The sequence below is a fragment of the Furipterus horrens genome, unplaced genomic scaffold (assembly GCF_987537825.1).
Source record: "Furipterus horrens unplaced genomic scaffold, mFurHor1.1.pri manual_scaffold_17, whole genome shotgun sequence".
In the NCBI taxonomy this organism is placed as follows: Eukaryota; Metazoa; Chordata; class Mammalia; order Chiroptera; family Furipteridae; genus Furipterus; species Furipterus horrens.
In genome coordinates, this window is record NW_028327187.1 from 9,336,479 (window position 1) to 9,357,297 (window position 20,819).

At 39.6% G+C, this 20,819-nt stretch overlaps 1 protein-coding gene across 1 annotated transcript in view; it reads right to left on the bottom strand.

Moving 5' to 3' along the window:
- Positions 1–20,819, bottom strand: part of OPHN1 (oligophrenin 1) — a 237,036-nt gene that overhangs the window by 138,966 nt on the left and 77,251 nt on the right. Inside the window, exons 3-5 of the mRNA XM_090264307.1 lie at positions 17,269–17,364; positions 10,540–10,601; positions 5,641–5,712 (exon numbers count right to left, since the gene is read on the bottom strand). Of these exons, the coding sequence (XP_090120433.1) occupies positions 5,641–5,712; positions 10,540–10,601; positions 17,269–17,364 (230 nt within the window). The remainder of the gene's footprint in view (positions 1–5,640; positions 5,713–10,539; positions 10,602–17,268; positions 17,365–20,819) is intronic.

Here is a 20,819-nt window from a genome sequence, read left to right on the forward strand (position 1 = left end):
TCTTAGTTTCATCCATATTGTGGTAAACACCAGCCCTAGTTCACTCATCTCAGGGCTGTCAAGTAATGCAGATTTATCACAATGTATTTACCCACTCAGTTGTTGACAGGCATTATAGTAGTCCCTCTCTATGTCGCGGTTCGCTTATCGCAGGATTTTTTAAAATATTATATTTAATTATTTATCGTGGATTTTTTGCTCTATCGCGGGATTTTGTGGTACTGTGAAGTAAATACTAAAATAAATGTAAGGTTCCTACTTCATGGATTCTCAGCTATCGCGCGGGGGGGGGGGTCTAGAATGTAATACCCACGATAAGTGAGGGATCACTGTATTCATCTTTTTTTTTTCCGGTCTTTCCATGGCATCCCCACAGTTTCCGGAGTAACAAAAACCTCGTTGAAACTTGCTTCTGTTAATAACTTGACATTATATACCATGTGCGTGCTACTGGACAGGTTATTTGGCCAATATGAATGTTGACTTTTGCATCAGTAGGATATGTTTAATAATGTGTAGCCAGCATAACATAGAGCAAGTACCTAGTAGGTAGGCATTAATATTATAAGGCTTGTAAAATATTATATTTGATGTTGGCTTGAAAATCACTTATGGATTACTGTCACATAGCTTAGCGCCTGCAGGGCATGCATTGGCCTTTAGAATGCACGGCAGCTTAAGACTTTCGGCTTCAGCTACCCTATCAGGATTGTGGCTTGTTCCATCTTTTGCATTGTTCTCAGCCCTGTCTACCTCCAGAGCAGGTCCTTTTCCTAAGCTTCTTTCTATTATCTCTGTTCACAGAGAAGAAGCAGCAACGAGACTGACGATCCCACGTCTTGCTGCCAATATGTTCTTGGGTGAGAACACACTACCATCGCTTCTACAACAGCTCCAACTCTCCAAACAGTGGGCTAAACACAAAGGCTCCATTCAGTGGCTAGTCCTCTCTGGCAAGGGCAGCCTTGAAAGAGATCTGAAAACATCATACTGTGGGCAATTCTGACAAGACCTCAAAAATATGAATCAAAGAGTACAAATGCTCTCCCTGTCATGTGCCTAAAGGGGATGACAGAGTCTTTATTCTGCAATCTCCAACAGACAGCCCAGCATTTGGCACTGCAGGATGAAAGACCCATTATGAACCAAGATGGACTGAGCCTTATTTGTCCTCCCTTGACCTTGGGGTGGGGGAAGTCATATGGTGGTGAGGAGGGAAATAATGGTGGAAAGGGTTCTACTAATAAAGGGATTGCTAAAATATACACATGGGGGAGGACTCACAAATTTGCATGTGCTGGAACTTTTGAGAGGTGAGAGGGATAGAAGGAATTAACCAAAGAGGAGTTTAGATAGCAGGTGGGCAAAGAACTCTAAACCTAGCAGACAAGAAATTAGGAGAAAAGGGTAAAGAAGGGGATCATCCTTGACCTACCCTAGTCACCAGAAATAAATACTTATTAACCCAATATAAGAAATTTCAAAGTGCATGGATTCGGAGCCAAGAAACTTGAGTTCAGATCCCGGATCTGTCAAGTGCTTTTGCCTCTGTAAAGTGAGCCTAATCATAGCCACCAACAAGATTTAACTAAGGTCCCAGGCTAGAAAAGTAATGCCATCAACGCTAACAGTGGCAAGTGAAGATGTGGCTGACAGGAGTTGAGAGTGAAAAGGAAGTAAAGCTACAGTTCAGAGTTGATGGAGTACGAAATAGGGGCTTAAGTATATTATACAAAGTAACAGAGGGAAGCACTGGAATAAATAAAAGAATGTTATCGTCATCAAAAACTGGAAGAGGGGAAGAGGAAGGTATGAGCAAGCATCTCCTGTATTCAGGGCATGAAGAAATAATTTCTAAAGTTGATAAATCAAGCAATAGCCATAGAAGTATATTTTTTCAAATATGTGAAACAATCAAAATAATAAAAATATAACTGGTTAAAAATGACTGCCTGTGAGGAGTAGGGAAAGGTGGAGACTGGTGAGCTTTTATATACATTCTGTTGTACGATTTTATATTTAATTATCTGTGTATGTGTGTTATACATAATTTAAATTTTCAGAATGCAAAATTTAAGCACCATTTTTTAAAACGTAATGGTGGTAAAAGGCAGGCAGTCTGATGAAATTGTAGATTACACATTAAAATTAAAAGAAAACCAATGTTATCTAATTGCATAAATATTCAAACTGACATACAGACATTGAAAGTCATATCCTATTACAGTGGAAAGGGAGAGCTATCAGGTTTTCACATGAAGAGGTGGCTTGCAATTTTTTTAACCTATAGACTCCTGCTTTAAAACAAATATTGCTCGAAAAATCCACCAGATAAAACAGACCCAAGGGAAAGTGCTCTGGCTAAAGCAGGAAGTTAGTTAGGAGTCCCGCCTGAACAGTTTCCCTTGGTGGGAAGGCCCGCTGATGGAGATGATACCTGTGAAATCATCTGGCCCATGATTCCACACTTGGGAAGCTAATCATCTGACTGCCATTGCGAAGCAATAGCATAACATCTTTAAGGAAAAAAGTGCCCTGGTGGTGCAGGTCAGTGCTGTGAGTGAGGGCCTGCGACCCAAAGGGTTGCCAGTTCGATTCCCAGTCAGGACACATGCCTGGGTTGTGGGCCAGGTCCCCAGTTAAGGGTGCATTAGAGGCAACCACACATTGATGTTTCGCTCCCTCTCATTCTCCCTTCCTTCCTCTTTCTCTAAAAATAAATAAATAAAATCTTCTTTTTTTTTTTAAAGAAAAAAGCAGTGGTTGATGGGACTCACTGGGCTGAGCAACCTGTGAACTAAAAGGTCACTGGTTCAATTACCAGTCAGGGCACATGCCTGGGTTGCAGGCCAGATCCCCAAATGGTGGCATGCGGGAGGCAATGGGCTGCTATTTCACTTGCACATAGACGTTTTTCTCTTTCTCTTTGTCCCTCCTTCCCCTCTCTAAAAAATAAATAAAATCTTTTTTTTTTAAAGAAGTTATTGCATAACAAAAGCTAGTGCCCAAGGCATTACAATGGTTACCCTGATGGGAACATTTCACAACAATGTTAGAAAGCCCAAAGAGTCCCATAACAACTAGCAAAATTGCAGCAGTAATCAAAAAACTCCTGGCACACAACAGCCCTGGGCCAATGGCTTCACAGGTGAACTTTACCAAACATTCAAAGAGCTAACACCTATCTTTCTTGATGTATTCCAAAAAAGTAAAGAAGGAAGAGTCCAAAGCTAATTTTACAAGGACACTATTATCCTAATTCCAAAACCATGGTATATGCTGCCATTTATTTGTATCTTCCTCAGTTTTCTTCTTCAATGTTCTATAGTTTTCCCAGTACAGGTCTTTCACATCCTTAGTTAAATTTATTCCTTGGTACTTCATTTTTCTTATTGCTATGGTAAATGGGATTGCTTTTCTTAGTTTCTCTTTCTTATTCTTCATTGTCGTTTGGAATTAGAATACAAATAAATGGCAGCATATACCATGTTCACAAATTGGAAGAATTAACATCATTAAAGTCTGCATACTTCCCAAAGTAATCTATAAATTCAATGCAATTCCTAATAAAATACTAAAGGCATACTTCACAGAGCAAGAACAAATATTCCAAAAATTTATATGCAACCAACAAAGACCCTGAATACCCTCAGCAATTCTGAGAAAGAAGAACAAAGTAGGAGGAATCACAAAACCTGATATCAAACTGTACTACAAGGCCACTGTAATCAAAACAGGCTGATACTGGCAATAAGAACAGACACATGGATCAATGGAACAGAATAGAGCCCAGAAATAAACCCAGGTCTCGATGGCCAATTGATATTCAACAAAGGGGGCACGAGCATACAACAAAGTAAAAACAGTCTCTTCAATCAATGGTGCTGGGAGAACTGGACTGGTACATAAAAAATAAAATAAAATAAAACTGGACCACCAACTTACACCATATACCAGAATAAACTGAAGATGGATAAAGGACTTAAATATAAGTCATGATACCATAAAAGTCCTAGCAGAAGACATAGTAAAATTTCAGATAACCCACATAGCAATATTTTTGCCAATATATCTCCTAGGGCAAATGAAATAAAGAAACAAATAAAGAAATGATATTACATCAAATTTAAAAGTTCCTACATGGCTAAAGAAACCATCTTCAAAATGAAAAGGGAACTGACTGTAAGGGAGAACATATTTTCCAATAATATATCAGACAAGAGTTTAATCTGCAAAATATATAAAGAACTCATACAACTCAACACCAGGAAGATAAACAACTGAATTAAAAAATGGGCAAAGGACCCGAACAGACACTTCTCCAAGAAGAACATACAGATGGACCTAGACATATGAAAAAATGCTCAACGTCACTAGCTATCAAAGATGCAAATTAAAATCACAATAAGATATCACCCTGTCAGAATAGCTATCATTAATAAGTCAACAAACAACAAATGCTGGCGAGGATGTGGAGAAAAGGGAACCCTACTGCATTGCTGGTGGGAGTGCAGACTGGTGCAGCCACTGTGGAAAACAGTATGGAATTTCCTCAGAAAACTAAAAATGCAACTGCCTTTTGACCCAGCAATCCCACTGCTGGGAATATACATTAAGAATTCCAAATCACCAATTCAAAAGAACGTACGCACCCTGATGTTCACAGCAGCACTATTTATAATAACTAAGTGTTGGAAACAGCCTAAGTGCCCATCTGTAGATGAGTGGATCAAAAAACTGTGGTACATTTACACAATGGAATACTATGCAGCAGAGAGAAAGAAGGAACTCCTGCCATTTGCAACAGCATCAATGAAACTGCAGACTATTATGCTAAGTGAAATAAGACAGTCTTCAAAAGACAAATGCCATGTGACCTCACTTATAACTGGAATCTCATGAACAAGATAAACTAACGGGAAAAAAAGGACCAGAGACATGGAAACATGGAACAGACTCCTAGTTGTAGGAGGGGAGAATGGAGGGGGGAATGGTGGAAGGAAGGGGAAGGGGCTAGTCAAAGAACATGTATGACTGACCTATGAACATGGACAATGGAGAGGGGATTGACTGTAGGGGTAGGGGTTGGCCGGGATGGAGGGGGGACAAAAGGGAAACAATTGGGACAACTGTAACAGAAGAAACAAATAATTTTTTTTTTTTTAGTAAAAGTTAATATAAATTAAATAAATAAATAAATAAATAAATAAATCTTGGCTACTCTCCCTTACTAACTATGTGACTATGGTCATGTTCTTAACTTTGTCCAAACCTCTGGCCTCATTTGTAAATGGGTCCTAAAATCTAGTCCTTCAGATATATCTGCTGATAATCCCAGGGCTGTTGGGATTAGAGAATGAGTATAAAGCATCTAGCACAATGCTCAGTACATAGTAAGTAGTGTTTAAATAACAGCCATCATTATTAAGCTCCTCACTTGCCAGATGGGGAACATGAAGCCCCAAAGGGTTGGAAACACACCCAGAAGCCAGTTACTTTTCTCTCTCCTTTTTTTTTGGATGATGAATTTTCTTATAGAGACAAACCCTTCTCACCCCAAAAAGACTGAAAAGCATTTGCCAAGCAACTATTAAAAACTTCTGTGAAAATATATATCTTATGCATGAGGAGAAAATGTACCTTAGTGAAGCCTATTTGCTCCTTCCGAAAAGTTTCCAGGGGTTTGATCAGCAAATCACTAGCATTATGTACCTAGGGAAAAGAAAGAACACACAAAACAACCTTTAGATTAGCAGAATTCAGATTCACGATTCCTTGTTACCAAGGCACCTCCTTGTAATACACCATTCTGCAAAATGTTAACTACTAAGCTGGCTTGTTGGGTTTTGTTACTGTTTTCTTTCTATATAGGCCTCTTAAAATCGAGTGTTTTGAGAGGAAATGAGAGAAGGAACATTAGGGGCATTTCTCTGTAATTCTACCGGTAGTCCGGATCAGAGATTTTGACTGATAAATATCCAGAGTCACATCCAGAAGCAGATCCAGGAGGTGTAAAGCCTGTGTGGTAAGGAGTAGGGGAAGGGAATGAAAAAGACAGGAAAAAGCCAATTGCACCAAGCACAAACCAGTTCATGGGAGGCAAATGTGTTAGCAGTAATAGCATCAGGATAAATCCCAGGATAAATTGTTTCCAGTCCTGTCCCGGTGTATCATCAAACCAGAACACTTCCTTCAAAATTTGCAGTGTATGAAAACATCACAGAGAACACTAGTCCAGGCCTTCCAGTTACCTAACCTACAGATGCTCAGAAGCTGATAAACAGCCCGTCCAGGCACTAAAATACTGGCATTGATATGTGTCTGGAAATATAAAAACATCCTCTCCAAACTGGACCCTTGCTCAATGGGCAAGGAGAGATATACGAAGCTTTGTTTTCACGTAAACCTCTTGGGAGAAGGCATCCGTACAAGGCAACGAGTGGGCTTTGTTTCTTTGGTGGTGTGAATTATTCGCACCTTATTGGGGGACCTCGGCAAACACAACCGAACGGCTGAATTTCAGGACCCGCTGTATTAATTTTGATTTATTACAAGATTGGCAAATGAGGGACCGACTTCCTTGTCAGAAGAGATATAAAGTGTCAGTCAGACAAGACAGATCTTCATAACAAAAATAGAAGCTAGAGTAGAAAGCCCATTTTGACTAGTCCTGCATTCCCCAAACTAAGAAGCCATTTTTAAGCTACCACCAAAAAGCATGGCAAATTGGAGGATTAGTACACATTTTACCCAGGTCCTGAAGGCACTTGGGGCCTCCTGTTCTGTGTCCAGGTATAAGTCAAGGTTCAAATAAGTGGGCAAACTCTTATCCAATCAAAGTTCCATGAGCTGCCCTGGTATCAAAAATAAAGACACCACACTAACTGGTGTGGCTCAGCGGGTTAGGCGTCGTCCCACACAGTGAGAGGTCGCCAGTTCAATTCCCAGTCAGGGTACATGCCTGGGTTGTGGGTTCGGTCCCCGATCAAGAGCGTGCAAGAGGCAACTGATCGATGTTTCCCTCTCACATTGCTGTTCCGCTCCTTCTCTTTCTCCTTCCTTCCCCTCTTTCTAAAAATAAATAAAATATTTTTAAAAAATAAAGAAACCAGTGGCTCTCCTTGACTGAAAATAAGAACCTTTCTACTCTAAGTCCCAGCCTCTCTTTCCCAGCATGCTCTACAGCTCTGTAGATTACGAATTGTGTGCTATCAACTGTGTGTACCCACCTGGAAACAAATTAAGTCTTGGTGTTACATCAAGTACAAAGAGTCATTTTTCCTCTTTTATAGAGGTTTTAAAACATGGCCACAAATTCTGTGACACTCCTCTCATTGGGAGGTGAGGTCTCTGTCCCCTCTACCTTGAATGTGATAGGTTTGTTACTGCTTTGGAACTCCTCCCTTCCCTTCTCTCTAAAAAATAAATAAAATAAAATCTTTTTAAAAAATAAAGGAAGGCATCAAGGATACACTGCTTGACATATGATGGGCCTCTTTAGGCTACTCTTGGCAGTCCTCAGACAGACCTTTATACCCCTTCGGAGTCATAAAGGCATCTAAGCAAGCATCCTGTCTTTAACCACACAGGAAGTCTGTCATCCAGACCTGTAAAGGCCACCTTCTGAAGTACTATGACCTCCCCTGGGGTACTGTTGAAGAAATCACAGCTGGGATGTTCCCCTTCTTTTCTTCCAGCCAGTTCCTTCCATAAGTTAATTCATTTCTGAGAATGACTAGATCATTTGCAATTATCCCATGCAAGGGTTTTGAACTTCCTTCCTGTTCTTCTAAAGCTTCTCTTGGACTCTTCTTATAGAAAGCATAAAAAAAGCTGATTAACGCCTCCCACGTTATCCATGTTGGGGTACAGGAGTCCTTTCACCACAGTTCCAGGAAGTGGGAGAGGTGCAGTCAAGCAATGAATTCCTGGCATGTTGTGAAAGGCTTCATTGAGCCTAACCTTCACAGCATTCCTGAAATTAAATGAGAAATGGGGAGCCCACGCTCAATACATGATTGAGGAGTTGTGGGGACAAAAGGCTACGACATAATTAAAGACAGAAGAAAATGAGTCAGTCCTTTGGCAAAGAGCCAGCAAGAAGGGTGAGAAAAACAACCTCTCAAAAGAGGAATCCCACTTCAATATTTTGGAGCTTTGGAATTGGATAAATAAAAGGGATCAAGAAACAACTACAGCTAAAGAGAAGTAGAGCTGAGTTTGCGAATGGTAATCTGAGTGAAATGGGGGCGAATGCCTTTGAGATCAACACTGGCAGCAGTTCACAAACTCTTTGGGCAGGAAAAAATACTTAAAGAGTGTGGCTCGTCTAGTGGGTCATCCACCAGGCTCCAGGGAGACTACCCATATTGGTCACTCTGTACCCTCAGAAGCAAATCTCTTGAACGAAGAAAACTCCCATGTGGCATTTCCACAAGAAGGTTACCGAGAGCAACAAGAGAGAACCAGAAACAGCACATATAACCAGTGTCTTTCCATATTCCTTGTATCGTGTGGAGAATTTATAACAACCTTGGGAGGTGGGGATTATTCCCCTCACTTTACATATAAAGAAAGAGAGACTCAGAGTCAACGAGCAAAGTTAGTGGCACGGCTTTTAGTCGAGGCTAATGGTCTAGTTCCTCTACCTCCAGGCGCTGCCTTCAATGCTACTTCTCTAGAGGCCTAGACGAGATGAGAGCAGTGTCCCGAGAAGCCAGAACCACGACGCTGAAAATGAAGAATGATTACAGATGAAAGAACGCTTGATATTAAAATAAATGGACTTAACAAAACTGGTCGCCCAATAGGAGGTCATCTTACGAGAGAGAGAGAGAAAGCAGAATTCTTTGCTGTCCTCTACTAAGTTGCAGCGCCTCACCAGATGACCTACAGATAGCAAGTAAGCCCATAAAAAGATGTTCCACCTCATACGTCACCAGGAAGATGGAAATCGCAACAGCAATGAGATGTCAATAATATACCTATTGAAATGGGTCAATTCCCAAACACTGACGGCATCGAACGCTGGCGAGGGTGTGGAGGAACAAGAACCCTCATTCACTGCTGGTGGAAATGCAAATGTCAGTCACTTTGGAAGACAGCTTGACAGTGTTTTTACAAAACTAGACCTACTCTTATCATCCAATCCAGCAACTGTACTCTTTGGAATTTACCCAAAGGAGCTGACAATTTATATCCGCACAAAAATCTGCAGACATGTTTATGGCGCTTTATTCATAATTTCCCAAACTGGAAGCAACCAAAATTTCCTTCAACAGGTGAAAGAGTAAACAAACTGTGGTCCATCCTTACAATGGAATATAAGGATGATAAAAGGACATGAGCTATCAAACCATGAAGAGAAAAGACAATGAAGGATCTTTACATGTGCATCGCCAAGTGCAAGAAGCAAATCTGAAGAGGCTACATACACACTGTGTACCTCCAAAGGTATGACAGTCACGAAAAGGGAAAATGTAGTAAAAGGAAAGATCAGTGTTTCCCAGGGGTTCGTATGTAAGGGGAGGAGCAAGGGTTGAATAGCTTGACCACCGGATGTTTTTTAAGTCTGTGAAAACATTCTGTATGATGATACTTTATTCGTGAATTCATGGCATCACACATTGTCAAAACCCATAGAACGTTCAATTTAAAGAGTAAAGCCTAATGTAAACTATAGACTATAGTTAATAATATTGTGTCAGTACTGGCTCATGAATTGGAACAAATGTACCACACTTCCAAGGCGGTAAAAATAGGGAAAACCGTGTGTGGAAAGGGGTAGTGTAGGGGGAGAAAGGAAGTATATGAAATATGTCTGTACTTTCCACTCCATTTTCCTGCAAAACTAAAATTGCTATAACTATTACAGTCTATTTTTTAATTAGACTTTCAATGTAAGAAAAAAAGTTTTCATGTAGATTGAAATGAAATAATCATATAATCAAATATAAATAAAGCATGCGTTATTTATGGAACCAAAAACATTAAAAAATGGATAATTTGCTTAAGGTCCCTAAAGACCACAATTTTATTCTTTTTTAAAATTTATTTATTTGTTTGTTTTATTTTATTTTTAGAGAGAGGGGAGAGAAAAACCACTGTGTGGTTAGAGGAGAGAGGGAGAGAAAAACCACTGTGTGGTTGCCTCTCACTCGCGCCCCCAACTGGGGACCTGGCATGCAACCTAGTCATGTGCCCCGACTGGGAATAGAATCAGTGACACTTGGCTTGCAGGCTGATGCAAGACCACAATTTTAGTGCACCTATTCCACAGCCCAGTTTAATGCCGTCTGAAATCCTTTCTCACTGAAATGAATGGGAATACGATTTCCCCACTAATTTCTCTCTACCCAATGCTAAACTCCCAGGGTAGGAGATTGAAATAGAATAACCAGATCTATTTCCTGCCTTTACAGTACCAGCAGCCATGAGACAGAAATCAAAACAGCAGAGCATCTATCTAACCAATGAAGAGAGGAAAAATCCCCAGTATCAGCAATGATCTAGGCTCCAGGCCCAGTGTCAGTGACCTACCATCATCATCCTCTCATTTTCAACTTCGTTGAGTAATTCAGCAAATTCCTTGAAGGACTCAGCTGGAAGGATAAAAGAAAAAGAAGTCAAATTAATCATGGTACTTGATAGGCAAGTAGACCGAAATCTGGACAACAGGAGGTGGGAACCTGTGCCCCAAGTCTATGTGGCCACTACAGGAAGGCATCAAATCGAAGGCCAATAAAAGAATGTGTTTAGTGCCTGCAGAATGTTCCTTTGTTTTTTCTTTTTCTTTCCTTTTTTGTGCCAATCCCCCTACCCAAGAGATTTCTTTCTCCACTTTTATTGACATCATTGACATACGGCACTGCATAAGCTTAGGGTGTACGGCATAATGGTTTGGCATACATATAGTGAGAAATGATTACCATAACAAGTTTAGTTAGCATCCATTACCCCGTATCCTTACACAAATGTGTTTTCCTTGTTATGAGAAGTTTTAGAAACTCTTCTCTTTGTAACTTTCAAATATAATACAGCAGTGTTAACGACAGTGATCATGTTGTATGTAAGTTATAAATGAAAGTTGACACCTTTGACCACCTTCTCCCAATTGCCCTGCCCCACCCCCACCTCTGGCAATCACAAATTTGACTTCTTTTGCCATGAGTTTGGTTTGTTTGGATTTCACATATAAGTGAGATCATACAGCATTTGTTTTTTTCTGTCTGATTTATTTCATTTAGCTTAAGCTCCTCAAGGTCCATCTTTGAGGGGCATATACGAGGAGGTCTGTCCAGAAGGTATCCAGCCATGTAATAGGAAAAATACAGACATTTATTGAAGAAGATACAAGATAGAAGAAACACTGTGCATAGGATAATGATGCCTCACTCCCTTTTACAGTAGGCACCTTGAGCCCTCACACAGTTCTCCCAATAGCCATCAGCTGTCCTGTCACATTTTCCTGAATCTCATCGATGATCTGAAATCTCTTCCCCATCAAAGGTGATTTTAGTTTTGAGAATGGCCAGAAGTCGCAGGGAGCCAAATCTGGGCTGTAGAGGGGCTGAGTCACCTGGGTGATCTGATGTTTTGCCAAATATCTCTACACACGACGGGATGCATGTAAGCACCTGGTCATGTGATGTAACTGCAGCCTTCTTTGAATGATCTGAATAGTTTCCATGGAGGAATGTTGAACTTTAATGCAAAATTGGATGCAGATTCATTGCTCTACTCACTTAGTCATTTTTAATATGATAGCCACACAGTACACATGCTCACTCAATGGTGTCTACCGCCCCCACTGACTAATACAGTGGAGTCCTCATTGTTCACACATGCGCATTCCAGTCCATTCTCCTTGGCTGCCAGGTTACACTGATGTCGAACAAACCATTCTCGTTATATTAACAATAGTTGGACTTTTCTGGGTAGACCTCATACATTCTTTTTGAGTGCACATGGAGCATTCTATAGGATAGACAACATGTTAGGACACAAAACAAGTCTCAAATTCAAGAAGCCTGAAATCATATCAAGCATTTCTGCAACCACAATGGTATGAAACTAGAAGTCACTTACAGTAATAAAACTGAAGACATGCAAACACATGGAGGCTAAATAACATGTTACTAAACAATAAATGGGTCAACAATGAGATCAAGAAAAAAAAGCAAGTACCTTGAGACAAATGAACATGAACACAGAACAACCCAAAATCTATGGAATACAGTGAGTGTAGTTCTAAGAGAGAAATTTCATAGCAATACAGGTCTACCTAAAGAAGTAAAAAAAAAAAAAAAAAAAAAACTCAAATAAACAATCTAACTCTAACTCTACGCCTAAAGGAACTAGAAAAAGAACAACATATAAAGCCCAAAGTAAGTCAATGGAAGGAAATAATAAAGACTAAACAACTAAAAATAATACAAAGGATCAATGTACCCAAGAGCTGGTCCTTTGAAAAGATAAACAAGATTGAAAAATCTTTAAGCAGACTCACCAAGAAAAAAAAGAGAGAACCCGAATAAATAAAATCAGAAATGAAGAAGAGAAGTAACAGTGACACCAAAGAAATACAAAGGATTTTAAGAAAATACTACAAACAACCAAATGCCAACAATTTGGATAATCTGAATGAAATCAATAAATTTCTAGAAATATGCAATCTCCCAAAAGTGAATCAGGAAGAATCAGAAAATCTGAATAGACAGATTACAACTAAATTGAAGCAGTAATAAAAAAACAAAGAAAAGTCCTGGAACAGATGACTTCACAGGCGAATTTTACCAAACATTCAAAGAACACCTAACCTTTTCAAACTATTCCAAAACATGAAAGAGGTGGAAAGACTCCCAACTGATTTTATGAGACCAGCATTATTCTAATTCCAAAGCCAGGTAAAGACAGTACAAAGAAAGAAAACTATAGGCCAATATGCCTGATAAGCAAAGATGCTGAAATACTCAACAAAGTATTAGCAACCCTGATCCAGCGATACATTAAAAAGATCATACACTATGATCCAGTGGGATTTATTCTGAGAATGTAAGGTCAGTACAATATCAGCAAAGCAATAAATGTGATAAACCACATAAACAAACTGAAGAATAAAAATCACAGGACCATATTAATAGATGAGATAAAACATTTGATAGAACTGAGCACCAATATATGATTAAAATTCTCAGAAAACTTAGAAGAGAGGAAACATACCCCAACATAATAAATGCCAAAAACAAGTGTTTCCCTTACCATCAGGAACAAGACAGGGATGTTCACATTCCCCACTGCTTTTCAACATAGTACTGGAAGTTCTAGCCACAGCAATTAGACAAGAAGAAGAAATAAAAGGCATCCAAATTGGAAAGGAAGAAGTAAAACTGTCTTCATCTTCAGATGCCATGATACTGTATATAGGGAACCCTAAAGGTTCCACCAGGAACCCTGGCTGATGTGGCTCAGTGGATTGAGTGCGGGCTTGCAAAACAAAACATTGCTGGATCGATTGAGCCAGGGCCCATGCCTGGGTTGGAGGCCAGGTCCCTAGCTGGGGACATGCAAGGGGGAACCAATCAGTGTTTCTCTCACACGCAGATGTTTCTCTCTCCCTCTCTTTCTTTCTCCCTCCCTTCAACCCTCTCTGGAAATCAATAAATAAAATCTTTTTAAAAAATGATTCCACCAAGATAACTACTAGAACTGATAAACAAATTCAATAAAGTAGCAGAATATAACATAAATATCCAGAAATCAGTTGCATTTTTATACATCAATAATGAACTAACTGAAAGGGAAACTAAGAAAACAATCCCACTGACAATTACATCAAAAATAATAATAAAAATACCTAGGAATAAATTTAACCTAGGATGTAAAAGACCTGTACTCAGAAAATTAGAAGACACTGAAGAAAGAAACTGAAGAAGATACAAATGAGTGGAAACATATACCATGTTCATGAATTGGAAGAATTAACATTAAAATGTCCGTACAACCCCAAGCAATCTATAGATTCAACACAATTCCTATCAAAATACCAATGGCGTGTTTCACAGGAGTAGAACAAATATTTCAAAAATCTATATGGAACTACAAGAGCCTCCAAACAGCCACAGCAATCTCGAGGTAGAAGAACAGGGTGGAGAAATCGTGGTATCTGTTATCAAACTATACTATAAGGCCAGCTTGGTACTGGTATACAAACAGACATATAGTTTGATGGAACAGAACGGAAAGCCCAGAAATAAACTCATGCATTTATGGTCAGTTAATATATGACAAAGGAGGCAAAAACATACAACAATGTAAAGATAGTCTATTCAATAAATGGTGTTAGGAAAATTGTACAGATATGAGCCAAAAATGAAACTAGCCCTGGCCAAGTAACTCGAGTAACTCAGTTGTTTATAGAATGTTGTCCTGATACACCAAGGTTGCAGGTTCAATCCCCAGTCAGGGTACATACAGTAATCAGCCAATGAATGCATAAGTAAGTGGGACAACAAATCAGTCCGTCTGTCCCTCCCTCAAAAAAATCAATAAATAATTTTTTTGAAAATGAAACTAGACTGACTTCTTATACCATACATAAGAATAATCACACAATGGATTAAGGACTTAAATGTTAAGGCTCAAAACCATAAAAATCCTTGAAGAAAACATAGGCAGCAAAACCTCGACATTTCTCATAGCAATATTTTTTTTGATATATCACATCGGGCAATGAAAACAAAAGGAAAAAAATAAACAAATGTGACTCCATCAAGCTAAAACCTTTTTGCACAATAATGAAAACCAACAACAAAATGAAAAGACACCACTGAATAGGAGAACATATTTGGCAATGATATATTTGATGAGGGGTTAAGATCCAAAATTTGTAAAGAGCTTATACAACTCAACACCAAAGAAAACAAACCATCCTATTTAAAAATGGGCAAAGGAACTGAATAGACACTTCTCTAAAGAGGACATAAAAAAAAAAAAAAAGCTCAATGTCACTAACCAACAGAGAAATGCAAATTAAAACCACAAAGAGGTATTACCTCACACCTGTCAGAATGGCCATCATCAATAAATGCACAAACAACAAAAGTAGATGAGAATGTGGAGAAACGGGAACCCTAGTGCACTGCTGCTGGAAATGCAGACTGGTGCAGCCACTATGGGAAGAAGTACTGAGGTACCTCAAAAAATTAAAAATGGATCTGCCTTTGACGCAGTGATCCCACTTCTGGGAATATATCTGGAGAAACCTGAAACACTAATTCCAAAGAGTATAAGCTCCCCTAGGTTCACTGCAGCACTATTTACAATAGCCAAGATTTGTAAGCGGCCGAAGTGCCCATCAGTAAATGAGTGGGTAACAGAAAGCTGTGGTACATTTACACAATGGAATACCATGCAGCAGAGAGAAAGAAGGAGCTCCTGCCATTTGTGACAACATGGGTGGAACTGGAGAGCATTACGCTAAGTGAAATAAGCCTGGTGGTGAAAGACAAATTCCATATAATTTCACTTACATGTGGAATGTAACGAACAAAAGGAACTGACAAACAAAATAGAAACAGACTCACAGAGAGAGAACTGACTGACAACTGTCAGAGGGGGGTGGACTGGGGAACCTTGGAGAAAAAAGGTGAAGGGATTAAGGGAGAAAAAGTTCATAGATACAAACAACAGTGTAGTGATGACCAGAGGGAAAAGAGGGTCGGGGCAGGTAGAAGAGGGTAAAGAGGGGACAGATAAATGGTTATGGAAGGAGACCTGACTTTGGGTGGTGAACACACAGTATGAGATACAGATGATGTGTTATAGAATTGCACCCCTGAAACCTATATAATTTCATTAACCAATGTTGCCCCAATAACTTCAATAAAAATTTAAAAATTAAATAAAAAATAAATTAAACAAACAAACAAAACAAAAACAAACTCATAGATACAGAGAATAAAGTAATGGTCACCAGATATGAGGGGGATTGTGCGGATGGGTGAAAAAGGGGAAGGGTATGAAGAAGTGCAAAGTGCCTGTTACACAAAAGTCACCGGGATATAAATCACAGCAGAGGGAATATGGTCAGTAATATTAGAGTAACTCTGTCCGGTGTCAGATGGGTATGTGGTTTGTAGGTGGGTCACTTTGTAAGGTATATAAATGCCTATTCACTAGTGACATTGGACACCTTAAACTAATATAATATTGCATGTCAACTGTAATCAAAAATTATTTTTTTTAATAGTAATAGTATATTTTCATAGTTTATTTCTGGGGCTCATAAATATAGTTGTCACTAACTTGTTTCAGTGATATTTGATTACTCACAATGCTTTTGTGGTTCAAGGTCTTAATCTACCAAATGGTTTACACTAACTCCTGAACTCAGTAGTCACCAAACTTTTCATTAAATGGCCAGAGGGCAAACATTTTAGGCTTTGAAAGCCATCCTGTGTCTACCAGTACTCTTCAATGTTACTGTTGTACTGCAAGAGCACCAGTAGACAATGCTTAAATGAATTAAGTGTTACTTGGTTAAAACAAATCTTTCTTTAGGTAAAAAGGCAGAGGGCAAGATTTGGCCCAAGGGCCAGAGTTTGCTGACACTACGTTAACTTGGTGACAACTAACACAAAGTTCTTTTCCCTTCCACTTCTCAATCGCCTCGTTGGAACATCCTTGAGAGACAGATACTAATCACATTTTACAGAGGACAAGACTGAGGCTTGTAGAGAGGCAATACCTTGTGCGCAATCACCACAGCTCATAGTGTGAGCTGCTAAATTCACTTCCCAAGGGAGAAGCCAAGCCACCTGTTGCCCAAAGAGCTGTATATCTAAAAATGCTCATTTTAAACTTTCTAAGGAGCTTGTTTCTTTGAAGAATATTACTCCGACTCATTTTGCAATGTAAACCCCCCCCCAAAAAAAAAAAGAGAGAGAAAGCCAACACTTTAATTCGTCCATTACAAAACTATATTTTTTCTTGTGTCCAATTCTTTAAAGAAAAATCCCCCTACATACTGACTGACTGAGTAGAAGGCCTCAGTGGAGATTTCAGGGATAATCTTTTGATTGCTCTTGGTGAGGAAGACATGGGACTGGGAGAGAATGTTTCTTCATCTTCTCAAGCAGCCTCCCAGGAGCCGGGCACGTGACCATAGGAGATAAAGCTGCGTGGATCCTGTGCATCCACAAACCTAGGAGACGCGTGGCCTCAGGCCAGCCTTGATGGGCACATGGCCGCATGTAGCTGAAGACTTACCAATGTTAATCTCGTCATCAGTCAGAGTGTCTCCGATGAAATCGAACTGGAAGGACTGCAGGGTCTGGGAAAATTTCTGAACAGCTGAGGAATAATCTGCAAAGCAAAGGAAACAGAAGAAGTGGTCAACATTGCCGTCCTTTGACTGATAACCTCATCCGCGCTAGGGCACAAAGGAGAAAAGCTGGGGGAAATGCTTCCGGCAGGGAGCAACTTGCACTGAGTGATGATAAAAAAAAGACCACACTGTCATAGAGGGTTGGAGCAACCAAAACCACACACAAAAGAGGAAGGAGGGCAGCTTAGTGAAGTCCTTTTAAGTGATGGGACATGTTTTTTTCTTCAATCCCTGTCCTCTCTGACCCGTTCTACCCAAAGCCTGTAAGACCTAGATCAACTTAGTTGTATTCCTAAGAGTCTCCTTAAGCATTTATTGAATTCTCATTATGGACAATGGACTAAGATGCTTCCTCGCCTCTCGCCAAACAAATACTGACAGTCATTTTACAAAGAAAAAATTAGCTCCCAGAACGAGCTGCAAGAGCTGGAACTAGAAGTCAGGTGGTCTGTCCGCCTCTCAAGAGCCCTCTCCTTGACACCATAGGCAACATCTGGACTTTTTACACATTAACCAGCCGGCAGCCTGGGTTAACATACAGTCAGACAGGGGATCAAATGCAACTTGCTCACAAGGGAAATTGCTATGGCCACACATATGTTTTCAGTTTTAGCAAATGACCTGGAATTGTATTACATAAAAGTTTAATGACGGTATAAGATAAAATCACAAATAGCGACCCTTTGGACAAAGGGTCTTTAGTCAACATTTTAAGATATAACCTGCACCAAAAGGTCCGGCCGATGTCTCCCCGGTTGCTCAAGACAGCAGTATCATCAGCAGCCGGCGGGGGGGGGGGGGGATGGAAATACACATTCCCAGGCCACACCCAGACCTGCTGGATCACAATATGCCTTTTTAGACAATCCCTCGGGGATTATTATGCTCTTTAAAGTTTGGGGAGCACTGCTCTCACCAACCAACGTCACTCATTCCAGCAACTCCTAGGAAAACTCAAGCTTGCCGGTTATTTTTGGTTCCCTGTTCCTTTCTTCTTTCACTCCCTAGTTTCAACATCTCCCACCTTCACATCTACTAGATACACAGGCTCACTGAGAGTGTTTGCTCTTCGGCTAACAGTGAGACAATGCAAACAACAGCATCTTTTTCTTTTTCTCAATAAAAATCTCTCACAGTGAAACTATCATGATTAAACACCATAAAATGTGTTCAGGCATTTGTGCAGAACAGATTCGCCTGCCAAGAATTTTATTACCGTCTTGCCTATGCCCCCTTTCCCGAGTCCTTATTTTCAATACTTAAACAGTCCTGACCCTTTGAACACATTATTGATGATGATAATGGTGATGATCATGATGATGATAAAGCTTTTACAGAGACTAGGGACTGAAGACCAGGTTACCATGCCTTCTCACATTTCCACAATTTAGAATCATATTTTCCACTTCAAATCCGGGCCACGTAAAAGTGAAAGGAGCACGCATGCCCTGTCCTCCACATTTCATCAGCAGAGAGAGCACAAAACTGGCTCCACATCTGGGAAACAATCACTTTTCTCTGGCCTACTTGGCCAGCAGCAGAAAAGGGCAAGACCAGAATTCCCCGCGTGTTCTGTTTCACTCAGGGAAACTGAATAAAAATATTCATTATATTGCCCCTTCACACATACCAGGATTTCTTCAATGTTACATGAGCAAAACAAGGTACAGTTATTATTCCTGTCTCTTTTAGATTTATCTGAACATCTCATAAACTACAAATAATATGATTTTCAACATTTATAGTATTTCTGTACATAAAAGCATGTTGTAAAGATGCAGGTACATTCATTCCCTTTTTTGTTATTTGTACTATTTTTTAAATAAATATTTTTAATTTTTCAATTACAGTTGACATACATTCTTATATTAGTTTCAAGTCTAGATCCACGTCTCTTCTCCAGACTTCTGACCCTCAAAACACTACCTTACATAGTCATAGAGCTTGAAAAAGTTTCTGAAGGTCTTTCTACAAACACTCTCACTGATTCTTCCAAACTATCCAAAGGCAGATATTACTATCCTTGCCTTATAAACAAACAAAGATATGAGACAATGCAGAGAGATCACATTCAGAAATATGAACAACCATAACTTGACTTCTGTTCATGGAAGGGTATTATTTATTTGGCCTCTGAACTGAGGGAAGCACCAGGAAACACTTGTATATTTTAGATGAATGATTTGGGTAACTTCTGGACCCCAAAGAATCAACAGATAACCTAGAAGTGCTTATCATGTATAAGACATTTATTTTCTTATCATCCTTAAAATCCGCCCTAATACTTCCTTATCTCTGTCTAACAACCCACTATCTCACAATTTCTCATACTAACTCCAACATCTTTTCCTTATTCATTTTATAATATAATTAGATAATGCTTTTTTAGGCAATTGAAACTCTCTGGGAATGAAGCAGAATATAAAGACGATTAATTAGCTAATATTATATAAGTACCAATTTTCTTTTTATCACTATATTTCCTATGGTATCATATAGAACATACTTTTATGTCTAACTTATTTAGGTCTGCAACATGTCTTCAAAATACACCTGTACAGTAGTCCCTCGCTATATCACAGTTCACTTATCACAGCCTCCCAGTATCGCAGGATTTTTTTAAATATTGCATTTAATTATTTATCGCAGATTTTTCGCTCTATCGCGGGATTTCGCAGTTCTGTATACATATGTTTTTTAAGTTACGTAGGTTTAAGAGTGTAGAATAAATGTAAGGTTCCTACTTCGCGGGGGGTGTCTGGAACGTAAAACCTGCGATAAGTGAGGGATGCTGTATTTAAAAAAAAAAAAAAAAAAAAAAAAAAAAAAAAAAAAAAAAACAGAAGCAATTGGAACCAATGTTGGAGGAGCTCTGAAAAACAGTAAAAGGTTTGCTGCAACCAACCAAAGGCCCGGTCAAGAAAAACATATCTTCAAAATAGCAGGAAATATTGTGGGTGTTTTTACTAACCCCCTGCTCCCCCATGGGGTAGCGAGCTTGGTTTTAAGCAAGTGGCAGCCTGCTTCCCGATTCCCCACTCAAACCATAGGAAGCAGAGCCAAGTTCATTTGCAAATCCTTGCACACATCTGTTCTAAGCTGTCCGGAAGCACCACACAGGATGACAGGCAGGGAATGCAGTGGGCACAGCTCATAGAAGATACAGGGTGGCTAAAAAACTACCACATTAGCTGGCTAACGGCTCCCTAACAAACTGGGGTGGGGGGCTTAAACAACAATTCTGGATGCTAGAAGTCTGAAATTAAGGTGCCAGCAGGATTGGCCTCTCTCTTTGGCTTACAGGTGGTCGTCTTCCTCCTGTGTCTTCACACAGTCTTCCCTCTGTGTGTCTCTGTGTCCTCATCTGTGGCTCTTATAGAAAACCAGTCACGCTGGATGTGGGCACACCCATATGACCTCACTCACCATAATT